Source organism: Phaseolus vulgaris, chromosome 8 (assembly GCF_000499845.2).
Source record: "Phaseolus vulgaris cultivar G19833 chromosome 8, P. vulgaris v2.0, whole genome shotgun sequence".
Taxonomy (NCBI): Eukaryota; Viridiplantae; Streptophyta; class Magnoliopsida; order Fabales; family Fabaceae; genus Phaseolus; species Phaseolus vulgaris.
Window position 1 is genome coordinate 54,569,278 of NC_023752.2, and position 20,811 is coordinate 54,590,088.

General features: G+C 31.9%; 3 protein-coding genes across 6 annotated transcripts; 2 read left to right on the forward strand and 1 right to left on the reverse strand.

Annotated features, from left to right (window-relative positions):
• Positions 1 to 497: 497 nt before the first annotated feature.
• Positions 498 to 7,109, forward strand: LOC137826148 (probable magnesium transporter NIPA6). Of its 2 annotated transcripts, none has more exons than XM_068632015.1 (9): positions 498 to 888; positions 986 to 1,042; positions 1,669 to 1,759; positions 1,864 to 2,024; positions 2,108 to 2,235; positions 2,525 to 2,662; positions 5,985 to 6,077; positions 6,184 to 6,304; positions 6,406 to 7,109. In XM_068632015.1, exons 1-9 carry the CDS (start codon positions 759 to 761, stop codon positions 6,534 to 6,536), a joined length of 1,050 nt encoding a protein of 349 aa, XP_068488116.1. In that variant the 5' UTR covers positions 498 to 758; the 3' UTR covers positions 6,537 to 7,109. The 2 variants fall into 2 exon arrangements, with proteins under 2 accessions (XP_068488116.1, XP_068488117.1); XM_068632016.1 differs by having other exon boundaries at positions 671 to 888; positions 1,640 to 1,759.
• Positions 7,110 to 7,449: 340 nt separating this feature from the next.
• On the forward strand, positions 7,450 to 9,971 carry LOC137826149 (mitochondrial fission 1 protein A-like). Its single transcript, XM_068632017.1, has 5 exons — positions 7,450 to 7,898; positions 8,038 to 8,176; positions 8,321 to 8,442; positions 9,373 to 9,436; positions 9,562 to 9,971. Exons 1-5 carry the CDS (start codon positions 7,797 to 7,799, stop codon positions 9,645 to 9,647), a joined length of 513 nt encoding a protein of 170 aa, XP_068488118.1. The 5' UTR covers positions 7,450 to 7,796; the 3' UTR covers positions 9,648 to 9,971.
• A 1,903-nt stretch (positions 9,972 to 11,874) lies between these two features.
• On the reverse strand, positions 11,875 to 15,160 carry LOC137826972 (protein PATRONUS 2-like). Of its 3 annotated transcripts, none has more exons than XM_068633140.1 (5): positions 15,080 to 15,160; positions 13,683 to 13,794; positions 13,216 to 13,467; positions 12,446 to 12,474; positions 11,875 to 12,227 (listed from the first exon to the last, which is right to left on the reverse strand). In XM_068633140.1, the coding sequence occupies exons 2-5, from the start codon at positions 13,747 to 13,749 to the stop codon at positions 12,033 to 12,035; spliced, it is 543 nt and encodes a 180-aa protein (XP_068489241.1). In that variant the 5' UTR covers positions 13,750 to 13,794; positions 15,080 to 15,160; the 3' UTR covers positions 11,875 to 12,032. The 3 variants fall into 3 exon arrangements, with proteins under 3 accessions (XP_068489241.1, XP_068489242.1, XP_068489243.1); XM_068633141.1 differs by having other exon boundaries at positions 13,683 to 13,806; positions 15,080 to 15,137; XM_068633142.1 differs by lacking the exon at positions 15,080 to 15,160 and adding an exon at positions 14,420 to 14,525.
• Positions 15,161 to 20,811: the final 5,651 nt, after the last annotated feature.

Genomic DNA, 20,811 nt, shown 5'->3' on the forward strand with positions numbered 1-20,811 from the left:
GAGCTTCATGTGCCCACCTATTGCCGCCTACTATTTTTATTTTTTAACTCTTCTTTCTATAAATAAATGCCACAACATTCATTTTTTAAAGGATAATATTAGGGAGTTTTATTTTGATGATGTCAACACAACCACAAACAAACTTGTACCAGGTTGTAAGGCCCCACTTGTTTTTCAACCATTTTCACTACTATTAATTATTGGAGTTAACTTTTATTTAACTGAAAATACCTAAGCCTACACAAACCATTATTACTAAAACAATTTCATCACTTTCACAAGTTAACTAATGAAAAATCCCGTACAAAACTAAATGATAAATGTCAATTAATGTTTGTTGAAAACATTAAAAATGAGTATTTAAATTAAAGATTAAAGATTAAAAATGAATGCCTTTTACTACCTTAATTATTATTATATTAACATCTATTTTAAATAAAATTTTGGAAATAGGTAATATGGTTAAAAGACTTGAATTGACGGAGAATTGAAAGTGAGAGTTTGTAAGCATCATTGTCCGCAATAAATGCGTAAATAGAGAAAAGGGTTAAAAATAACAAGTGGGGTCCTCAAAGGTGGTGTAGGATAATAAGGTTGTGGTGGTTCACACTCTATCTTTTCCTGCTTTCCATGCCACAATCATGAAACAGGTAATGATGACGACCTGAGCAGCCGTGTTTTTCTCGTGTCTCATCCATGAAGAGAAGACGAAGACGAAGAAGAGATCCAAAATCTGAAGAAAGAAACGATTTTTCGTGATGGGTCTGTCCAAGGAGAATTTGAAAGGCCTCATACTGGCTTTGGTGTCAAGTGGGTTCATTGGGGCAAGTTTCATCATTAAGAAGCAAGGTCTCAGAAGAGCTGCAGCAGCTTCCGGTGTCAGGGCTGGTGAAGGAATTTCTCATTTTTTCTATGAGAATTATAATTTCTATTTGGAAGCTTGTATTTGGTTATGCATGATTTTGTTTTCTTTGTCATTTTGTAGGTGTTGGTGGGTATTATTATCTCTTGGAGCCACTCTGGTGGGTGGGAATGATCACAAGTAAGCTTTCAGTGTTGTTTTAATTTTGTTTAAATGCATTTACTTTTGTCAAATCTCTGTTTATTATTAGCGGGGGGATGCTAGAATCTAGATTTTCGTGTACCTTAATGGGTTTTGTCTTGTATTAATAATTGGTTTTGATTTTATCAATTAATAGTATGGAGTTAATTGGATTTTATTTTCAATAAATTTTTTGAATCTGGTAAGTTAGGATGAACTAATTCGTTTTACACTGTAAGGTGGAATCTGGATTTCATGTTTTAGATGCTTTATTATTAGCCATATCAGTTGTAGTAATGTTGGAAATTGATTAGGACATGCAAATTTTAGTTTACCATGGTCATTTTTTCTATATCAGATTAATTGCCATCAGATTATGGAGTCTAGATTTTCTCGTACCTTATTGGGTTTTGATTTTATCCATTCATTGTACGGAATTAATTGGATTTTATTTTTAATAAACTTTTAGAAGGATGAACTAATTCCATTTTGCATTGTATAGTGGAACCTGAATTTGATCTTCAGATGCTTTATTATTAGCTTGATGCAAATTTTTTCTTTGTCATGGTCATTTTTTATTTATCTGATTTCTTGCAGAATCTGTTTCTGTATGGTTTATTGTACAGTGATTGTAGGAGAGGTGGCAAACTTTGTTGCATATGCGTTTGCCCCAGCAGTTCTAGTTACCCCTCTTGGCGCATTAAGTATTATTGTGAGGTATTCCCTTTTGTTTTCTTGCTCAATTGGGAGTTAAGGCGATATTAGCCTCTAACATTGCAACATGGTTGCTTCTTCAATGATCTTTTCATGGTATTCTATAGTGCTGTGTTGGCTGACTTTATTCTGAAAGAGAAGCTACACAATCTTGGGATATTGGGCTGTGTAATGTGCATTGCTGGTAGTATCATTATTGTTATTCATGCTCCTAAGGAACAACCCATTAAGTCTGTTCTGGAAATATGGAATATGGCTACTCAACCAGGTTAGAATGCACTTTCTTTTCATAATAATGCATAGATATTCGTTGTAGTTCCTTGATTACGTAGATATTCTTCGTGCTTGCAGCTTTTCTGGCGTATGTGGGCTCAGTAATAGTATTGGTTTTCATTCTGGTCTTCCATTTTGCACCAAGATGTGGGCATACAAATGTGCTAGTTTTTACTGGCATTTGTTCATTGATGGGTTCCCTCTCTGTAAGTAAATTAAATGTTATCTCTCCTGCTAAGTCTTATGTTTGATGATTGATCTACACTTCATAGTATACAATCCGAGGAACATGATCTCATGTTGAAAGTGTCTTTACTATTCATTACAGTGTTCTAATAATGAATTTCATAGATAGACTTTTAGCTTCCATATGATTTTTATATATTTTTTACTTGCATAATCATTTCTATAACCGCGGTTGAAGATATTTACTGAAAAATATTTGCGTTGTATACAATAATACGGAGGCTGATCTAAATTGCTATAATTTTACAGGTGATGAGTGTTAAGGCCCTCGGAACTTCTTTGAAGTTAACTTTTGAAGGGAAAAATCAGTTAATCTACCCAGAGACATGGTTTTTCATGTTAGTTGTGGCTATATGTGTCATCATGCAAATGAATTATCTTAATAAGGTTTGTTACTTAATGTATCAATATTGTCATGCTGGCCTTGTCATTCACACATTTTCATCAAGGACCTGTTGGTGGTAGTTCCAAGCTTTGACAAATTCTTAAGTTTAAATATAATACATTCTCCTTGTAATCTGTTAATATCTAAGGAAAAATTATCTCTTCTCTATTTTTGTGTTGCATCTATGATATCTTGATCCATATATTCCACGGAGGGGGTGGGTAAAAGAAAGACTTATTAAGTGTTACATATATTATTTGAAAATACGAAACATATTAAAGATTGATTTTTACTTTGAGAAACACAGAGGCATGTTCAGAAAATATTTAGTTTCAACATGGTATCATAGGCTAAGAAGAAGAGAAGTCAAATTCGTCCTTTCCCTGTTATAGGAGTAAATTTTGTACAAATTGTGTACGTTTTCCAGATTTTGTTTTATTTTTCTTGATTTTGTTACCACTGGATAAACTGTTCTCCGCCACCATCACTATTCATTGTCAATATTATTGTTCATCGGCACTACTGAATTTCTTTTCTCCATCGAGTTTTTTTCATCTGGCCCCCAACATTTTTCTGCGAGCTTTCTATTTCTTTATGCTCTCTAACAGTCATTGTGTCTTCTGAGCATTTTTGCTTGCCAGCAGTGACTGCATTCTTTGAGCATTTTTGTGCTTTCCGGAAGATGTTGTGTTCCCTGAGCACTTTTGTTTTCCGAAAACCGTTGTGTTCTGTGAGCAATGAGCATTTTACTTTCCAGCAGCCACCATGTTCTCAAGCAGTTTTACTATCCGACAGTTTCTATGACCTCTGGTCATTTTTAATAAGCTTGACTTATATCATACACATGTTTCAACTTGAGTGGAGTGTTAAACGTATTATTTAAAAGGACGAAGAATATTGAAGATTTAAAGAGAAAGGCATGTCTGGGAAATATATGCTATCTTTGTCATTATTTACGTTGTTAGCTTCAGCAATCAACTGACCGACATGCTTAAATGCTTACAAGTCTTTCAAGGACTCTTGTGTTGATGACATTAATAACAAGCTTGTCTCATATGACATATATTCAGAGGGAGTGTGAGAGAAATGATTTGATTACATTAAATAAAGAGATATGAAATAGCTTTTTAGGGAAATGTTTTACCAAATATTTTCCATTATTGGTATGTATTTTGTTCCTTATTACAGAAATGAAAAATGCCGCAAAGTTGTCTGTTCTTTGTATATATGAAGGACATAGGGTTTATGGTAGTGGCAAGGATGTGAAATTAGGCTCATGAACAAGGGTCCGAGAGATTATGGAAGAAGAAATAAACATGTTGCACAGGAAGCAGAAGAGGGGAGGAGTGAAACATGGGGATGTGGTTGAAGGAGAGAGAGAGAGAATAACAGAAAATTTCAAATGGCAAGAGGATAGAGGGAGGAGAGTGAGAAGGATTATATGACAGGTGTTGTAATTGATTCGGGGGAATGAAAAATCAGTATCAGTATCAATATTGGCTAGTCTGGGTGAATAAGCTGGTTCTTCCTCAGGAAAGGGGTTCACTAATTTCTGCTATTTGCTTGTTTTCTATTGTTCATCTTGTAAGGAGGTAGTTCCAGCCATTACCCTAGTTTTCTTTTTCATTCTTAGGTTAGGTTTATATATCTGATATAGCAGTAATTGAGTATCAATATTAGTTTATACCTAGTGTTTTTGAAAGAAAGTTGGATTGTTGGAGTGAGAACTACAAGTTGGCTGAATGAATCAAAAGGCAGCACAATAAACCATTGTAAATATTGATTCATGTCTATGGACAAATCATTGACCTATAAATCATTTTATTGGTTTCACATGTAGTAGTATAGTTTTCTTGGTGTCTTGCGATTAAGGATAATGTTGGTTTGCTCTTGTGTCATGAGACTAATCGAAGATCCAAAGTGAAAATGGTATCATGAAGGTGGTCTAAGGTCGTAAAAATACTTAAGAGAAGTGTACTAAAAACCAATAAAAAAATTATTCTTCTAAAAGATAGTACTGAAAAACTTAGTTTTTAATAGAGCCTATAGCCGTTGATTGATTCATGTAAATGTCCTAATGGAATTTTCTGCCGTTTTAGGCATCAATTCCTATACACACGAGGTTTCAGATTTTAGAAAAGGTCAGGAAAATAAATTGCTTTATAGGACTTTAGGCATATTATAATACAGCTAAATTAGGAATCAAGCAAAACAAAGAAGCTCAGATTTGAGGTTTCTGGTTTGGTGTGCTCATATTTGAGAATTCTATTTTACCCCTTTATAGTATTTGGTGTTTTCAGGAAATTAAGGTGGTCTTGTTGCCAGACCTCTTTGAATTGGTATGCTACAACTTTGTACACAATTGAAGACAAATGAATATAAAACAATGAAAAATCTTAGGAACTGAAATTCTGTCATGCTACTTTTTAAAAGATCTAGAATTTTTTCCGTGCATCTTTTCAAGATTTCTTTAGATAATCTTAACAGTAAGAGGGGAATTGCATTCCGTAGGGGAGGACTCTTTCTGATAAGGTTATCAATAATTCCTCCTATTATTTTACTAGTTTCATGTTAAAACCTCAATTCAAAATACAATATTACAACATGCAAATTCCTATGGAACGAAAATTCAACATTGAACAAACCTCAGAACTAAGAGATTAGATAATAAAACAAAAGTGAAATCAAGAAACAACAGAAGTAAATGGTTTTTCACCATGTAAGAATTAAAGGTTTAGTATTTGGTACCCTATCATTGCTTAGTGATAATCTTATCAGAAAGAGTCCTCTATCATTGCTTACAAATCCTCCAGACACCATGCAACGTGATTTTACTTCTATTTTATCATGTCATGTGATCTCTTCTGAGTTCTGAGGTTTTTGTGTTGTGTATTTTATGATTTATTATACAACAGAGATTGGCATATTAATAGCATACACGAGAACATTTATGGCGGCTACTTTTGTGTATCTTTACTTTTGTTAGCTTCTTAATCCGTTTGACTGTGCTGTTCCTTGATGTAATGATACGATCTTTTAGAAGTTAGAAATGAAAGAAATATTAAATTGTTGAAAATGCCAGCATTCACATTGCTAAATTACTGGTATTGAGAACTCCTTCCAGTGACTGATCAATTATATTTTTTACGTTTTCTATTACTATTTCTTCGTTAAATTTATTTCAAAATGATGTCCAAGTTAAATTCAATTGAAAAAGAAAGCAATTACATATAATTCAGATTTGCTCTATGCATTGTATGTGAAGTTCTTATATTTGAAAATATGAATCAACTATTCATCACTAACATGATTGTAATGTTCCAGGCTCTTGACACCTTCAACACAGCAATAGTATCTCCTATATACTACGTCATGTTCACAACACTTACAATACTAGCCAGTGTAATAATGTTTAAGGTATAATCACCTAGTTTTGGGATTTAATGCAGAATGCAGTTTAAGATGTTTCTGGTGTTTATGAACTGTACAAGAACCTATTTACATTTAAAAGTAATGCTTACAGGATTGGGATGGCCAAAGTGGTGGAACTATAGTATCAGAAATTTGTGGCTTCGTCGTTGTGCTCTCTGGAACAGTTATGTTACATGCAACCAAGGACTTTGAGAGAGGCCATTCTTTCAGAGGTATGTGGTAAATTTGATCATACAGCTGAATTCTGCTGCCACTGACTAGCCAGATAAATTGATAATCTTTCACATTTGCATTTGTGTTGAAACAATTGCAGGCACTGGCCCTTCCTCTCCTACGCTCTCCACCCGGCTTTATACTGGAAATGGGGACTTTTTAGCTAAGCAAGATGAGGAAAGTGGATCTCCTGACAGTAGTGTATGCTCAAGAAGGCAAGAATCCTATTAGATGGTTAAAGATCTTAATTCATTTAGCTGTAGGGGGAAGGGTATGTTCCCTGGAGAATCTGAATGAGAAGCACATCGGTTTATACTATATCAGGCAGCTGCAGGTACCTATGAAACCATAGAATGATGGGGGATTTGTGAAGCCATTCTTTTATCCTCATAGATTTTAGTTTTGTGAAGCCTTGCAGAGTACATAATGTACAGATCGTCCACAGTTCTTATGTCATGAATGGTTGGTTTGTTCAGTTTTTCACTAATCTGCCACAACTAGTCATTAGATTCATGTCAGTAGTTTGTGTGAGGCACTCTTTTACACGAACCAAGAAAGTGAGTGGGGATAGAGATAATTATTTTTGTCTTTGTGGAACCATATGCATGGTGATTTTTTGTTTTTTTTTTAATTATTTATTTTCCACGACAATTTGGCTCAGCACTCAGGATTATTTGTTGTTTGTAAGTAATGAAAATGTAGAGGAAGCTAAGCAATTTCCTTCAGAATTATAGTTTGTTATGAACATGAAATATGATATCATTCTTAAATGGTCAAATACAATATGTTTTTGTAAGCTCTCAACCTTACTTGCATATGTGGAGTGGTAACAACAACACACTCAAGTTTTTGGTCATTTCCAAATTTTCAATGAATGAAAGAACTTGGAGGAAAATGTGTTGCCAAGATTTGTGTTAAGGTTAAAGTTGTTGGAAGAAGCCAAGAAGTGAAGGTGACCTAAAAAAGTGTGTTGTACTGTTAACAAGGTACCTTGCAATTTCCCAAGCAGACTCTTTAGTCCTTGTCTTGAGAGCAATCTTTAGAAACACGTTTTTGCATTTCTACTATGTAAAAGAAAAATCTAGATCAATAATAATAATATTATTAGATGAAGTAATGACAAATTGGCAAATAAAAAAAATGTGTTGAAAATTTTAGCAAGAGGGTAGTTTTGTGACCCCACCAGACATGTCTATAATATTATGCAGACTTAATTCTTAAGTTTTCAAAACGCGACAATAAAAATACATTATTGTAGCATGTACAACAATTGGTTTAATTAATTAAAAAGGAAAAAAAATAACAACTATAATAATAATTATTATTATAATTGTTATTATATTATAATATATTTATGAGAGGAACGTAGTACTAGAAAGGAGGCGGTGTTCGCGTGATATCCAAATGTTCTGAGTTTATCTGAAGAGGGAGCGAGTTTTTGAAGTCAAATACTGAGTTGAATTCGATTGAACTCGGTGGGTGTTGAATTCAATGGCGAAGATTGAAGCGAAGCTAGGGATGATAATGGATTCGGTGGGTCAGTTCTTCTCCGGCAAAGACCATCTTCCCTATTGTGACTCTGATATCGTCGCTGTATGTATTTTGAGTATTCATATCTTCTTCTCTCCTAGGGTTTCAATTCCCAATCTCAGAATTCCTCAGTTCAATCAATTTGTCACCAATCACACACACACATATAGTGTTTTCTAAGTGTTTGAGATTGCACTTGCAGGGGTGTGAAAAGGAGGTGCTGGAGGCAGAGAAAGTATCTTCTGATGAGTATATGCAAGATTGTCTGTTGCGTTTATCATGGGCTCTTGTGCACTCTAAACATCCCCAAGATGTGCACCGTGGGATAGCCATGCTTGAAGGTCTCTCTCTCTTTTACTCTTTCATTTTGCAATGAAATTATAAATCTATGGATGTACGTATGTTCTGGGTTGATGGATAGTAAAATGACTTGTATGTATGTATGTATGTATGTATGTATGTATGTATGCACATGGAAACGGCAGCATCTTTGCCTTCTACAAAGGACCCACTGCAGCAAAGGGAGAAGCTTTATCTTCTGGCTGTTGGATACTTTAGAAATGCTGACTATTCAAGGAGTAGGGATCTTGTCGACAGGTGCCTCACGGTATGTGTTCATCCATCTATCTATGTTTGTCTGTTTGTTATTTCGGATTTGGCTTCTCTAAAGCAAGTATTGAGAAAATAAGGGGTCTCAATATTTGACATTTTCATCTCCTCTGTGATTTCTTTTGCATGAGCTTGAAATATTGACCGATGTTTTTCTTTAGCAACTTATATTACTCTATCTTTGCACATTTTAGAGGAGTCAAATCCTAATTATACAGCATAATGATTTAACCTTTTTTTTTGTGTGGGGAACAAACATCACTGCCCTGCGTTTTCTGCTATTGATTTCCCTTGATCAGTGTGGGAGAGAGGTTGTGTGTTGTTTTACACCTGAAGGAGGTTGTACTTGGCTTGTGTCCCTAGCATAAATAACACCTAACTATGTTTTCTAATATTTTTTAGTTGATTTTCGATGTGTAAATATTGGCACTTATATCTTGCATTCTACAATGTAACATCATGTATTGGAAAAGAATGTGACTTCTGTGAATGGATTCTCTGTATTCTCTACATATTTTACTGTAACAATGCATTGACTGACAGAAAGGAATGAAACGAGTTTAGTGGGTTTTATGTCTGTTAGAGCTTTCCTTACCTGATTTCTCAACATAATTTAAAATTGAGTCAATCCCCCGTGAATTGATGCCAGTTCGTGGCTTATCACAACAGTCGTGTGCATGTTTACTTCTTATCTCCCTTTTCATTTGCTTAGGTCTTTGAGCCCTGTTTCATTGATACAGAGAAACAGGTTAAATTCAATATCTCCATAAGTTTTGGGTGTTTTGTAATATCCCCCTCCAAAGCCAACTACAAATTCCAAGCAAGGACAAAGCATATCATCAATTTTTTATATATGTGACTAATGCAGCATGCCAACATCTATATAGTTTAATGTGACATCGTGATGATGTTTTCTGTTTTTCCTTAGATTGCACCCGACTGGAGGCAGGCAGTGGCACTCAAGAAGGCAATCGAGGATAAGATCACAAAAGGTTACCACCAATCGTTCTTGATCTACTTAATATTTTTTGTGCTGCATTTTTCTCTCAATGCAGGAGGAAAGCGGGTTGATCTTGACTCTGATAAAACAATGACACTGTTGTTTTTTCCACTGTAGATGGTGTAATTGGCTTAGGCATTGCTGCAACTGCTGTAGGACTTATAGCAGGTGGAATTGCAGCAGCTGTATCTAGAAAAAAGTGACAGAATACTTTCTATCAAACACATGATCTGATATGTAAGAGGCAAACATATATCGTACTGGGAATTTGCTGCATCTTACTGCTTTTATGAAAAAAAACGTGTGAACAATAATGTGTAGAAAGCGGTGGAGATGATATGTAAGTGGTAGATGAGATGAGTTCATGAGAGAGATTGAAAAAATAAATATTGTCATTGTTATAGTTTACTCCGTTTTTTTTTTATGTTTTCGTATCTGTCCATACCTCCCTGATAATGCAGTCCTGCAATGTAATTACGTTGAATCACTCTTTAGATAATGTATCCATAATTTGATGTTCAGTCTAATCGTTGTTGAAGACTTCACTCATTCAACAAGATAAAGAATGACAAGAATGAAAGCTAGTCATGTGAGGATTGAGTGTAGGTTTTTGGATTTACAGCTAAGAGTGACTCAGTATTTTTAGTTCTAAAGCCACCAGATTGTATCAATTTTGGGAGAAATATAGTAGTACAATAATTCGACTTTTATTTTGGCTAAACAGGACACTTTGCTAAAATTGGAGTTATCTAAGTCAACATTTGTGAATACTTTGCTAAAATTGATCATAAATTGCTCTTGCACGATTCTTACGGTGGGTTTTACCATCTTTTCACTCTTTTTCTACATATTTATTGTTATTAAAGTATTGTTGTATTTTATTTTTTTGTCACTAAAAAACTTTGTTTTACTTGTCTTCTTTGTAAAACTAATTTTTATGGTTTTAATCTGTTTTTTTAGTCTATAAAACATTCAAGACATTTTTTATTTTATTTTTTGTAACGTTATGTTTATTTAGAATTAGTTCTCCAAAAAAATAATTGACAGGTCTAAAAGCAAAGTTTTACGAATTTTTAGAACAAAAACAAAATAGATATTTTATAAGGACAGATAAAATAATAAAAATCAAAATATGAAAGTTATAAAAACCAAAATGCACAAATATTTTGTAGATCAAAAGTAAAACATAACTATATTTCAAAGATAAAAAAACATACTTTAATTTTCCAAAAAAAATTAAAAATAATTTCATAATTTTGTTACAATTTTTTTAAACAATTAACAATAAATTTATCATGTAAAGTCTATTTAAAGTTTCGAATATTGCTTTTATAGAGGCAAGTATTTTGAAATGCAAAACCTAAAAGTATCTAGAAAAAATATTTTCATTTTCTTCTGAATTAATCATGTTTTAGCTTTCGTTTTATTATATTATTAATTATTCCCTCGGTTCTTATTTAAGAGCAAAAAAAAATATTTTTTTCTTTGATTTGATCATCTATTTCATTCCATTATTTTAAAGTTAATTTCAACATTATCCTATTATTTTTAAAAATCTTAATAAGGTTTAACTTTTTAAAAGCGAAATAATTTCGTCACTTTCATCGAATAAAAAACATGATTAAAAGGGTGAAAATATAGCAAATGTATTGTTGACATGCCATTCTATGTTGGTGATGTGTCACATAATTTGTAAAATATAAAAAAGATACTTGATACATTAGACTAGATTATTGTATTTTAAAAAAAGTTATTTAATTCAGAAATTTTTAAAAATATATAGTATTAAGTATTAAATATAAACAAGTTTAACTATCGTTCTCTTCTAAATTTTTTCTTAAATATTTTGATTTTTATTAATGTGATTTTTCGTTGCATCATGAACATTTTTGGAATAATACTACAAGATTTATTAAAATTTGATGCAGCTAATTTTCTCACTATATGTTAAGGTACCTATTTTGCTTATAATAATGAAAACGGAAGTAAGATAGTTATTGCACCACCTTTTACTGGAAGGACATAATTCAATACTGTTTCCAGAAAAACTTTTAACTAAAAAACAAAATAAAAACCCTTAATCTTTCCCGATTTATCTAATTGTTGGAGGTGTCATTAATGAAGGAAACTTCTGCTCATCTTCCTATCCCCGACAAGAGTAATTAAATGAAGGAAACTTCAGTGCAACTTCCTCCTCACTGTCAAGAGTACAAACAAGCAGGAAACAATTATTTCATATTTGGTTGTGTTTAGATATAAATGGTTTGATTCTTAAGTCAAATAATAAATACAAAAAAGCATTAGTTTATGTTTCTTATTTAATTTTGATCGGTCATAGCATTCTTTTTTTCTATTGAGCACCAAAATCACGTAACTAGTATAGGATTTAGACTAAGACTATGTCAGCTATCTTTATGTAATTGGAGATGGTAGTGCTAAGGTTGACCCTTCCTTGCTTTTTTCTCACTTGTGGAACAAAACTTCTTAAACTTTTCTGCCAAAATGTTGAGAGAAAGAATCCAAAAAATGAGGTTTAAACGGTGGGTTCCGTTTGTTCTATTACATGGCATGGCAGAAGAAATATTAGGTCATACTTTGACATCAGTTTCTTCCTTCAGAACAAATTCAAATGCTTTATTTTGCCATGCAAGGGGTGAGGGTGGAGAGTCCCGAGGTAATGGAGATGATGGAGGAGAGCTCCACTGCATTGAATAGTCCAACCAATCAGAAAAAATGGACATTGGCAGTTCTACTGGTTCCGGGCATCGAGGGGATTCTGGAACCTAAAGCCAAATAGAAAAACAGAAGATCACGAAAATGTTAGAAAAGGGAAAGGAAACAGAAAACTGTAATCAAACAAATGCGTAAATTTAAATAAACTTCTAGTGATAGATTACTAACTGCTGTGTGTGTTCAGTGAAGTAGTTCTCAAAGTATCATTTCAGCTAATGTAACCAAAACAAACCTAAAAGTAAAATGGGTGTAAGAAAGATAGTAATACCTTTATCTGCTCTAGAATAGATATGGAATCTGCAGACAGAAAATGCGGTTAGGAATTTTATCAACATAATCTGATAATAATAACCATCAACATGATAGACAGGGAGGGGCATCCAAATTTAATTCACCAAAAGTTTGAGTAGGAATCTATTCGGATATATCTTAAGTGAGCTCAATTTACAAGAAATATTTTGTCAAAAGTTCCTCGTGTCAACCCTATCTTCATTGTAAATTTCCCATCATGTTATCGATTGAAAATTGCAGAAAATGGAAAAAAAGCCAATAATTTGCTATATCATACATTAGATAGTAGACATACCGTGGAGATCAGATAATGGTTGAAATATTATGTATAAAAAATTACGTTGTTATGCAAATAAAATACATAAAAATGATGAGAAGAGGATGCAAAACATGCCGCAACTACAATAATGGTAGTGGTCACAATAGCCGAAGGAATGGCAGATCTGAGAAGTTCTGCTATTTAGTGCGTGGTCATTCAACTACTCTGGTATTCTCTAATACAAGAGAGCTAGAAATTATTTACTCCACTTGAGAACGTACTCACATGCCAATATACCGCACATACAATCCCATCCGAAAACTCAAGACAACAGCTTACTTGTAACTGTAAAGTTAAAACCTAAGACATTGATTTAGTTGATATAAATTAGAAGGTAACTGTAAGTAAAAAAAATAAAAATGAATTGCAAACCACAACATACATTCACACATTGAATGCTGAAGTAAAATCAAGGTAGGAAGGATTACCATCTTTTGGAAGAACTGTCTCAAGATCGAAATTTCTCATTGCAGCGTTTTGGGCCTCAATGCACTTCTTGTGATCATGCAAAAACACTTCCTCCTTTACATTAATGTCTTCCTTGGGTAAATTCTGTTTTTTAATTGAGGTTTCAGGATGAAATGATGCTTTGTTTGTTATATCATTTAAAGCTTTTCGAATTGCAATCCCTGAACCACCTTTCTTTCCATCTGTCTTAGAATTCTTCGACTTGACAATCTCTACCCAAGCAAACAAAGGATAAATAAAACCAATATAGTAAGAGAAGAGTGTAGTATATAATAAATGTTTCACCAATAATGTTACAGAATGCAAAGACAAATTCTAAACTGGTTGATTCGTTGAAACCTTTTTCACCAGTAATCAAGTAATAATGACATTCCATAGAATCCACTCTAGTTGTTGGGAATTGGTGTTACAAACATAAAAGGCTTACTTTTGGAATGAAGATCCAAGTTTTCATCTTTGATCATCAAGTGGCCAGGAGCAACAAATTTAGCCATTATCCCGATTCACCCTTTGTAGATAGCAAAAACTGTTACTGGACTCTGCAACACAAACTTAAAAAATAAAGTTTACGAAGTATGAACATCATGAGAGTGAACAATGCAATATCGAACATAAGGAGTAAAGGATGAGCAAAAGGAATCTAAAAAGAATCTAAAAGGAATGAGTCATGAAAATTCTTTTTATTTTAATAGGGTGTGAAAGTCCTTTGACTCAAGCAAGCACTGACTAGTTAGATCGATGTCACCAACATCAAATTTGATTTTTTTTTCAAATGAACTAGGGATAAGATATTAGTAGAAGTAGCAGATATTTGCATGACGTAGGAAGATTGCACTAATGGTTACAGATTGACCTAGATACAAATTTCAAATTCAAATAATTGCAGGAGTTCTTTGTCGAAATGAGAACAAAACAAGAATTTGAAAAAAAAAATACTGTTGAAACGACCAACTCAACTCAATCCAGCCCAAGCCCAACCCTAACCCTAGGCCATATAGGTTAAGGCCAAAACCTGCAAAAATGTCTCTTTATAAATTGGCTAGTCACAACACAAAGCCATAACAATGTACCGAAACGAAACTACACAATATAAGTTGACTTATCATAAAATATCTCTTGAACACAGATGTATTGATAGAAAAGCGAACCAAATTAGATATTTACCTTCAAAATTGACTGGGAAATCAAGTACGAAAGAACATTTTTCACCCAGCTTGAGTAACAGGAATTTGAGAGGGCGTTTAGTAAAAGTAAAGTGATTAGTGTCTCAGGAATATGAGGTTGAATAAGCATGCTCACCTTTAAAAAAATAACATTCCCAGGAAACCATATTTCCTGAGAATGACTTTTAGTCAAATTTCCCACAAAAACATTCCAATGGAGGAGATAGAAAATTGACTCTTCTGAGTTAAAAAAAAAATCATATTACTCTTATTAAATAATTTAATGTGGTGAAAAAAAAAAGATTTTAGTAAAAATAATACATCACTCTCAAGGAAAATAATACCTCTACCACTGCTAATACTTTCTTTCCCATAGGCAACACCATGAGGTTTCTAGGTTTACTTGCATGATTTCAAATTCCAAGTATGAATAAAGTACACTAACTCAAGGAACAAAAATCCAAATTCCGAATCATTAAAGAAATCAAATTCAAAATTTAGACAAGGAAAGCCGAAGACCTAAAGCCAGAAATGAAAAGCAACGAACGCGATGATGCAATCGAAAGTGAAAAACGGAGTAATGAAAAGTTATCAATATTTGGAATTGGGTTTACTGATTATAAAGTTAAATGAAGCAAACAAAAATGTAAGAGAAGGGTACCTGAGAAAGGAGGAGGGAAAGAAGAAGAGAGACGACACCGTTGGTTTTGAAAAGTTGGAGCCCGCTACGGCCATATATATACATCACCCTCTATCCAATTTTAAAATTAAAAAAAATGATAAATAGATTGTTTGGCCTCAATATTTGTTTGATTTTTCCAATTAAAATATTTTAAAATTCTCAATTCGTTTTTATTTTAATTAAAGTGAGTCAATATGGTTTTGTTTGTTGTCACCGCTAATGTGGCATTTTTGTTTTTTTTATAAATATTTGAGCTTTGTTTGCTTTTATGAATGTACTGTTAACAAGGAAAAAAGTAAGAGGATACTGGTAGATTCTTCCTGTGCGTCAGATCATTCTGGACTGCACCCAATATATACACAAAAAAAGACCAAAATATCTTTAATGAAATGAAAATTAGGGTTTAGGTAAAATGTACATCCAACCCACCCAGCCACCTTGCACCATTCATTTTTTTGTGGTCACTGTGAAGCAGCGCGGAAACTTGAACAAAGAGCAACCCAAGCACCTCCATTCTTGTTATTGTCGTGATTGTGGCAGCAACGGAACTCGAAAGCAGCATTGAGGCACCGCGACGACAGCAAATGAAGCCACCGGAGAAGGAGACGAATCGCAGAAGGTGAGTTTTGAGGTTGCAAATGCGTTTCGCATTTTTTTTATCTTGAAAGTGTAAAAAGAGAAGAATGTCACGACGATAAGCTTTACTAATTTAATTTTATGTATCTGAAACATCAAATACTATTCTAGGATATGCATAATGGAATTTTTTAGTGGTTTGTATTCGGTGAGTTTGGTACTATTTTCATTTGGCATGCAAAATGAAATTGGGAGTTTGTTCTTCCTCTTTTACACTCTGGCCCTTTCTCTCTATTATGTTGAATGTATAGTTGAGTATTATGTTTCAGGATCACAACTGTTTTTTTTTTTCTGCACTTATTACCCTTTAACTTATAAGGAGAAGACGAATTCACTATCTAAGGTTAGATAAGTTAGTTTTCTAATGTTTTTGTATGATTTCATATTTTTATCTTAAATCAATAAATAAAACATTTTGCTAGAAGGGAATCGCTCATTTGATCTCATGAATTTGGTAGGACGAGTCATCTTCACAACACCTTTTGTTTTGACTTTATCACGTGGTGCGTAAATAGATGTCTTCTCTGGGATGTGTACGGCCTTGGTCTTTCCTCTATCTCTTGAGGGATAGACAATGGTTCGAATTTGTATACGACACTCCTTGCACAGTATAAGTAGTATAAATTTCTTTGAACTCCTCCATTGAATGGATACACTCTTTCTGGAATTCCCTTCACTTAATTGGATGTGTTTATCATAGATATCCCCAAAACATGGTTGGCAAGTGAAAAAGATTTCCAAAATAAGAGTTCAACCATTTAACACCAACATAGATATGTTGTTGCTGATAATTGAACCCAACAAAAGAATCACATTCTAGCAAAATGTTTTATTTATTGATTTAAAGTAAAAATATGAAATCATACAAAAACATTAGAAAACAAACTTATTTAACCTTAAATAGTGAATATGTCTTCCCCTTACAAGTTTAAAGGTAGTTTGATTTGTTAAGATTAGATAACGGCAGAAAAGACAAAAATAACTATCACTCTGAAACAGAATACTCGACTATACATTCAACATAATGGAAAGAAAGGGTCTGAGTGTAAAAGAGGAAGAACAAGTTCCATATTTCATTTTACATATAATTATATTGGCAAAACAGAGCTACTAAGATTAGATTATATGCCAAATGAAAATAGTACCAATTCACTGAATACAAACCACTAAGAAATTCCATTATGCATACCCTAGAATAGTATTTGATGTTTCATATTCATAAAATTAAATCAGTAAAGCTTATTGTCGTGACATTCTTCTCTTTTTACACTTTCAAGATAAAAAAATATCGGAACGCACTGGCAACCTCAAAACTCACCTTCTACAATTCGTCTCCTTCTTCAGTGGCTTCAATCCTTCTTTGGTGGCTTCATTTGTTGTCATCGCGGTGCCTCAATGCTACTTTCGAGTTACGTTGCTGCCATAGTCACGACAAGAACAATAATGGAGGTGTTTGGGTTGCTCTTTATTTAAGTTTCCAAGCTTTCGTGCGCTGACCACAGAAAAATGAAGGGTGGAAGGCTGCTGGGTGAGTTGGGTGCACATTTTACCTAAATCCTAATTTTCATTTCATTAAGGATATTTTTGTCCTTTTCTTTGTGTATATTGGGTGCAGTCCAAAATGATGTGGTGCAGGAAGAATCTGCCGAGGATATTAGTTGTTGGATTCAGGGTTTTGCAGGGAAGAGGAAGACATGATATATCTGTGAACAATAAATATCATCTCCCCTCAAAATAAGGAGATGTAGGGGAAAGCCACATCAGCATGTGTTATTTTCGAATTTACCCTCATTCATCTACAAAGATTTTTAATATTAAATTTTTTATTTATTTATATAAGATGTGATTTATTGTCTAATTTTATATATATTTAATATTTTAAGAAATTATTTAAAGTTCTCTTTTTATGTAATTTGTTGTTACGTTTATATGAATATATATCTTTTATGATTATTATGTTTATGAGTTAGTAATTTATTTGATAATAGTTTTTTATGAAATTATTTTCTATTGTTAATTATGTTATATTTTTTAGTATTTTTATTTTATTTTTCATTACTATAAGGTTTTTAATAATAAAAAATATTATTTTTCATTTATATAAGATTTGATTTATTTTTTAATTTTATAATACATGTTTAATATTTTAAGAAATTATTTGAATTTTTGTTTTTATTTAATATGTTGAATACATTTTTTTTCTAATTATAATTTTTAAATTATATATATTTATATTTAATATATATTTAGTTTCTAATTTTAATTTTTAAATCTATGAAATATGTGAAAAAGTTGTTTGTTTTTAAACAAAAATAACTCATTTCATTATTAAAATTTTTTAATAAGTAAGGATAAGTTTGTAAAGTAATATTTAACAATTTAAAAAAAAAAACTCTCTCACAACTATCACATCACTCACAAACTCTCATACACTTTTTTCACACATCCCCTCTAATATATCTCAATCCAAACATTCTCACTTTCTTCATAATTTCCTCTCACATCTCCACACATTCACTCCCTCAAATCCCCACATATTTCCTTCCCAATCCAAACACACCTTGAGTATTGTGGTTGAGTTGTTTTGGGTTTGTGCAATTTTTTGATTTGCCATTTGTTTTCTAAGGTCAAAGATTATGGGATTAAAATATTATTTTGATTGGGTTCTTTTTGTTTTAAGTATTATGTATCTTTTTATTTTGATTGCATATCTTAAAAGAGATAAATTCTATTGTCGTGCCTGATTACTCTACTTCAAATTAGTATATAATTATCCTTCTATATTTATTTTATTATATTATTATTATTATTAATTTATTTGGTTATTTTGTAATTTCAAAAATTAACAAAAATCGTTCTTTTTATACTTTTAATTTTTATTTATTGTCACTTAGTGGTTGTTAAATGTGGATGGAGGGATTGATACATTACTGATTTAAATTGATTTTATTCTCTATTTTTAAAATTAAAGATATCTATTATGTTCCCCTTCACTATTTTTATAAAATTAAACACTTCTAAATGTATAACAATTTATTATTTATTATTGAATTTCATTATATCTTATTTTTAATGTTATTTATATTTCAATTAATATTAAGTATCTATCTTATGTTTGCTACTTCAAATTAGTATATAAATATCCTTTATATTTATTTTATTATATTATTATTAATTTATTTTGATTATTTTGTAATTTCAAAAGTTAACAAAAATATTTTTTTTTATTTATGGTCATATAATGGTTGCTAGATGTGGAAAGAGTGGAGAGAGGAAGGGATAAATTTATCTTGACCGAGGAAGAGTAATAATAATGTTTATAATGCTACAGCGACATGTATAGTAAAAAAATAATACGAAAAAAAAATGAGGATACGAAATCACTATAGTAGATACATTGGATGAGCATGAAGTAATTGATATTATACCTGCAGGACTAGAACTTCTTGTTTCATAAGGTGAATCTACCAAACTTTATCAGCAATTAACAAATAATCTTAATGTTGGTCGATTTGGTCAAGGGATGTGGAAATAGTACTACAAGATCCATTACGTGTCCAAGTTCTTTTGTTCATCCTGGCATCTATTATTTTAGCACAAATCTTTTTAAGAAGAAACAATTTGAGAAGGTTCAATTGTTCGAAATGAATTTTTAGTTTCACGTGTTACTTCTTTTATTTAAACTGATTTTATTTTCTATTTTTAAAATTAAAGATATCTATTGTGCCCTCCTTTACTAGGTTTTATTTTGTCCAAACAATCTCCAATACAATAGCAAGATTCAGATGTGCAACAACACCGCCAATAACAACCTTCGTCAATACTCAAAGTGTGTCTCCGTAACCACCTTCGTCAAAGCGTTTGTTTCCGCTGCTGTCGCTAATCTCGGTTCGGTTTTGACTTCCTAGGTTGCTCACTGTTGATGAAATAAGTCCGCTCCTGTCATTCTTTTTTCTGTAGATGGTCGAACCCACAAAAAATCTTTGGTAAGAAACCTCGAAACAAATCAAAATCATTTGATGAGAATCAAGGATTGAAACACCACCACTACATTGTTGTATTAAAATGTTATATTGTTTGGGATATTAAAAAAACTATTCAAACTATATCAATCCAAGTTTTGCACAGAGAAAGACAACTTACATCTGGAAGATCGTCCCCATCCGCATCATCTTCCTGGTAGATAAATTATTTCACTCATTGATTTTTGTTCTTTTGTGTTTAGTGACATCGGAATTCGAAATTTGTTATTGTTTGATTTTTAGTTATAGGTGGTGAATATTGTATTGAGAGGTGCATTTTCATGTAAAGTGTTTTACTTTATTTTTGCCAAATATCTCTATAGTAATACTAAACTACTCTTATAATTATATGGTTGATATGCCAGTCCTACCAACATTAGATGTTCCAATATGTAGCAAATTAGAAAGGTAAGTTTTACTGTTGTTTATCCCAAACCACCTTTTTTTACTCATCTGATGCCATCAAACCATAACAAATATGGGTTATACCATAGTAATTTATTTGCTTGAAATGTTTAATGTAGAGTTGAAAGGAAAAAATTAAAATTATTTAATATTCATATTTTAAAAGAAAATTCTTAAAATTTATTTATAGATATAAAAAACATAAATTAAAAGAAGATAATGAATAATAGAATGATTATAGATTATTTTTGTTTTCTATTTTTCTTTTAGAAAACAAAGATCTTATAATTTTTAAGTTTATATTTTTTAAACTGTATGATTATTTTGTTTTTATATGGTAGATAAAATTACAAAAACAAAAAAATAAACATTTATTAACAAAATTGCATAATAAAATTACAAGTTTTTTTAATCATATTTTGTCAAAATAAATTTTGTATTTAGAAATAGTTTCATACAAAAGACTCGAAATCCTTATGAGTATATTTGTTAACTATAAATTCTTATTATAATATTTTAATTCTTCATGTTTAGATTTATCAAATTTAGAATCTCTTTAAGAAAAATATTAAAAAATGTACCATTTAAAATATGTTATTTTTTTATATAAATTTCTTTGAATAAAAGAATAATGTATTACTTTTTACT

Excerpts from the sequence above, each read along its gene's own strand:
- LOC137826148 (XM_068632015.1), top strand. The coding sequence starts at position 759 with ATGGGTCTGTCCAAGGAGAATTTGAAAGGCCTCATACTGGCTTTGGTG. Across the intron at positions 889-985 it reads AGCTTCCGGTGTCAGGGCTG|GTGTTGGTGGGTATTATTAT; the intron begins GTGAAGGAATTT and ends GTCATTTTGTAG. Across the intron at positions 2,025-2,107 it reads GAATATGGCTACTCAACCAG|CTTTTCTGGCGTATGTGGGC; the intron begins GTTAGAATGCAC and ends TCGTGCTTGCAG.
- LOC137826149 (XM_068632017.1), top strand. The coding sequence starts at position 7,797 with ATGGCGAAGATTGAAGCGAAGCTAGGGATGATAATGGATTCGGTGGGT. Across the intron at positions 7,899-8,037 it reads GTGACTCTGATATCGTCGCT|GGGTGTGAAAAGGAGGTGCT; the intron begins GTATGTATTTTG and ends TTGCACTTGCAG. Across the intron at positions 9,437-9,561 it reads CGAGGATAAGATCACAAAAG|ATGGTGTAATTGGCTTAGGC; the intron begins GTTACCACCAAT and ends TTTCCACTGTAG.
- LOC137826972 (XM_068633140.1), bottom strand. The coding sequence starts at position 13,749 with ATGGCTAAATTTGTTGCTCCTGGCCACTTGATGATCAAAGATGAAAAC. Across the intron at positions 13,468-13,682 it reads CTTGGATCTTCATTCCAAAA|AGATTGTCAAGTCGAAGAAT; the intron begins GTAAGCCTTTTA and ends TTGCTTGGGTAG. Across the intron at positions 12,228-12,445 it reads CTATTCTAGAGCAGATAAAG|GTTCCAGAATCCCCTCGATG; the intron begins GTATTACTATCT and ends ATTTGGCTTTAG.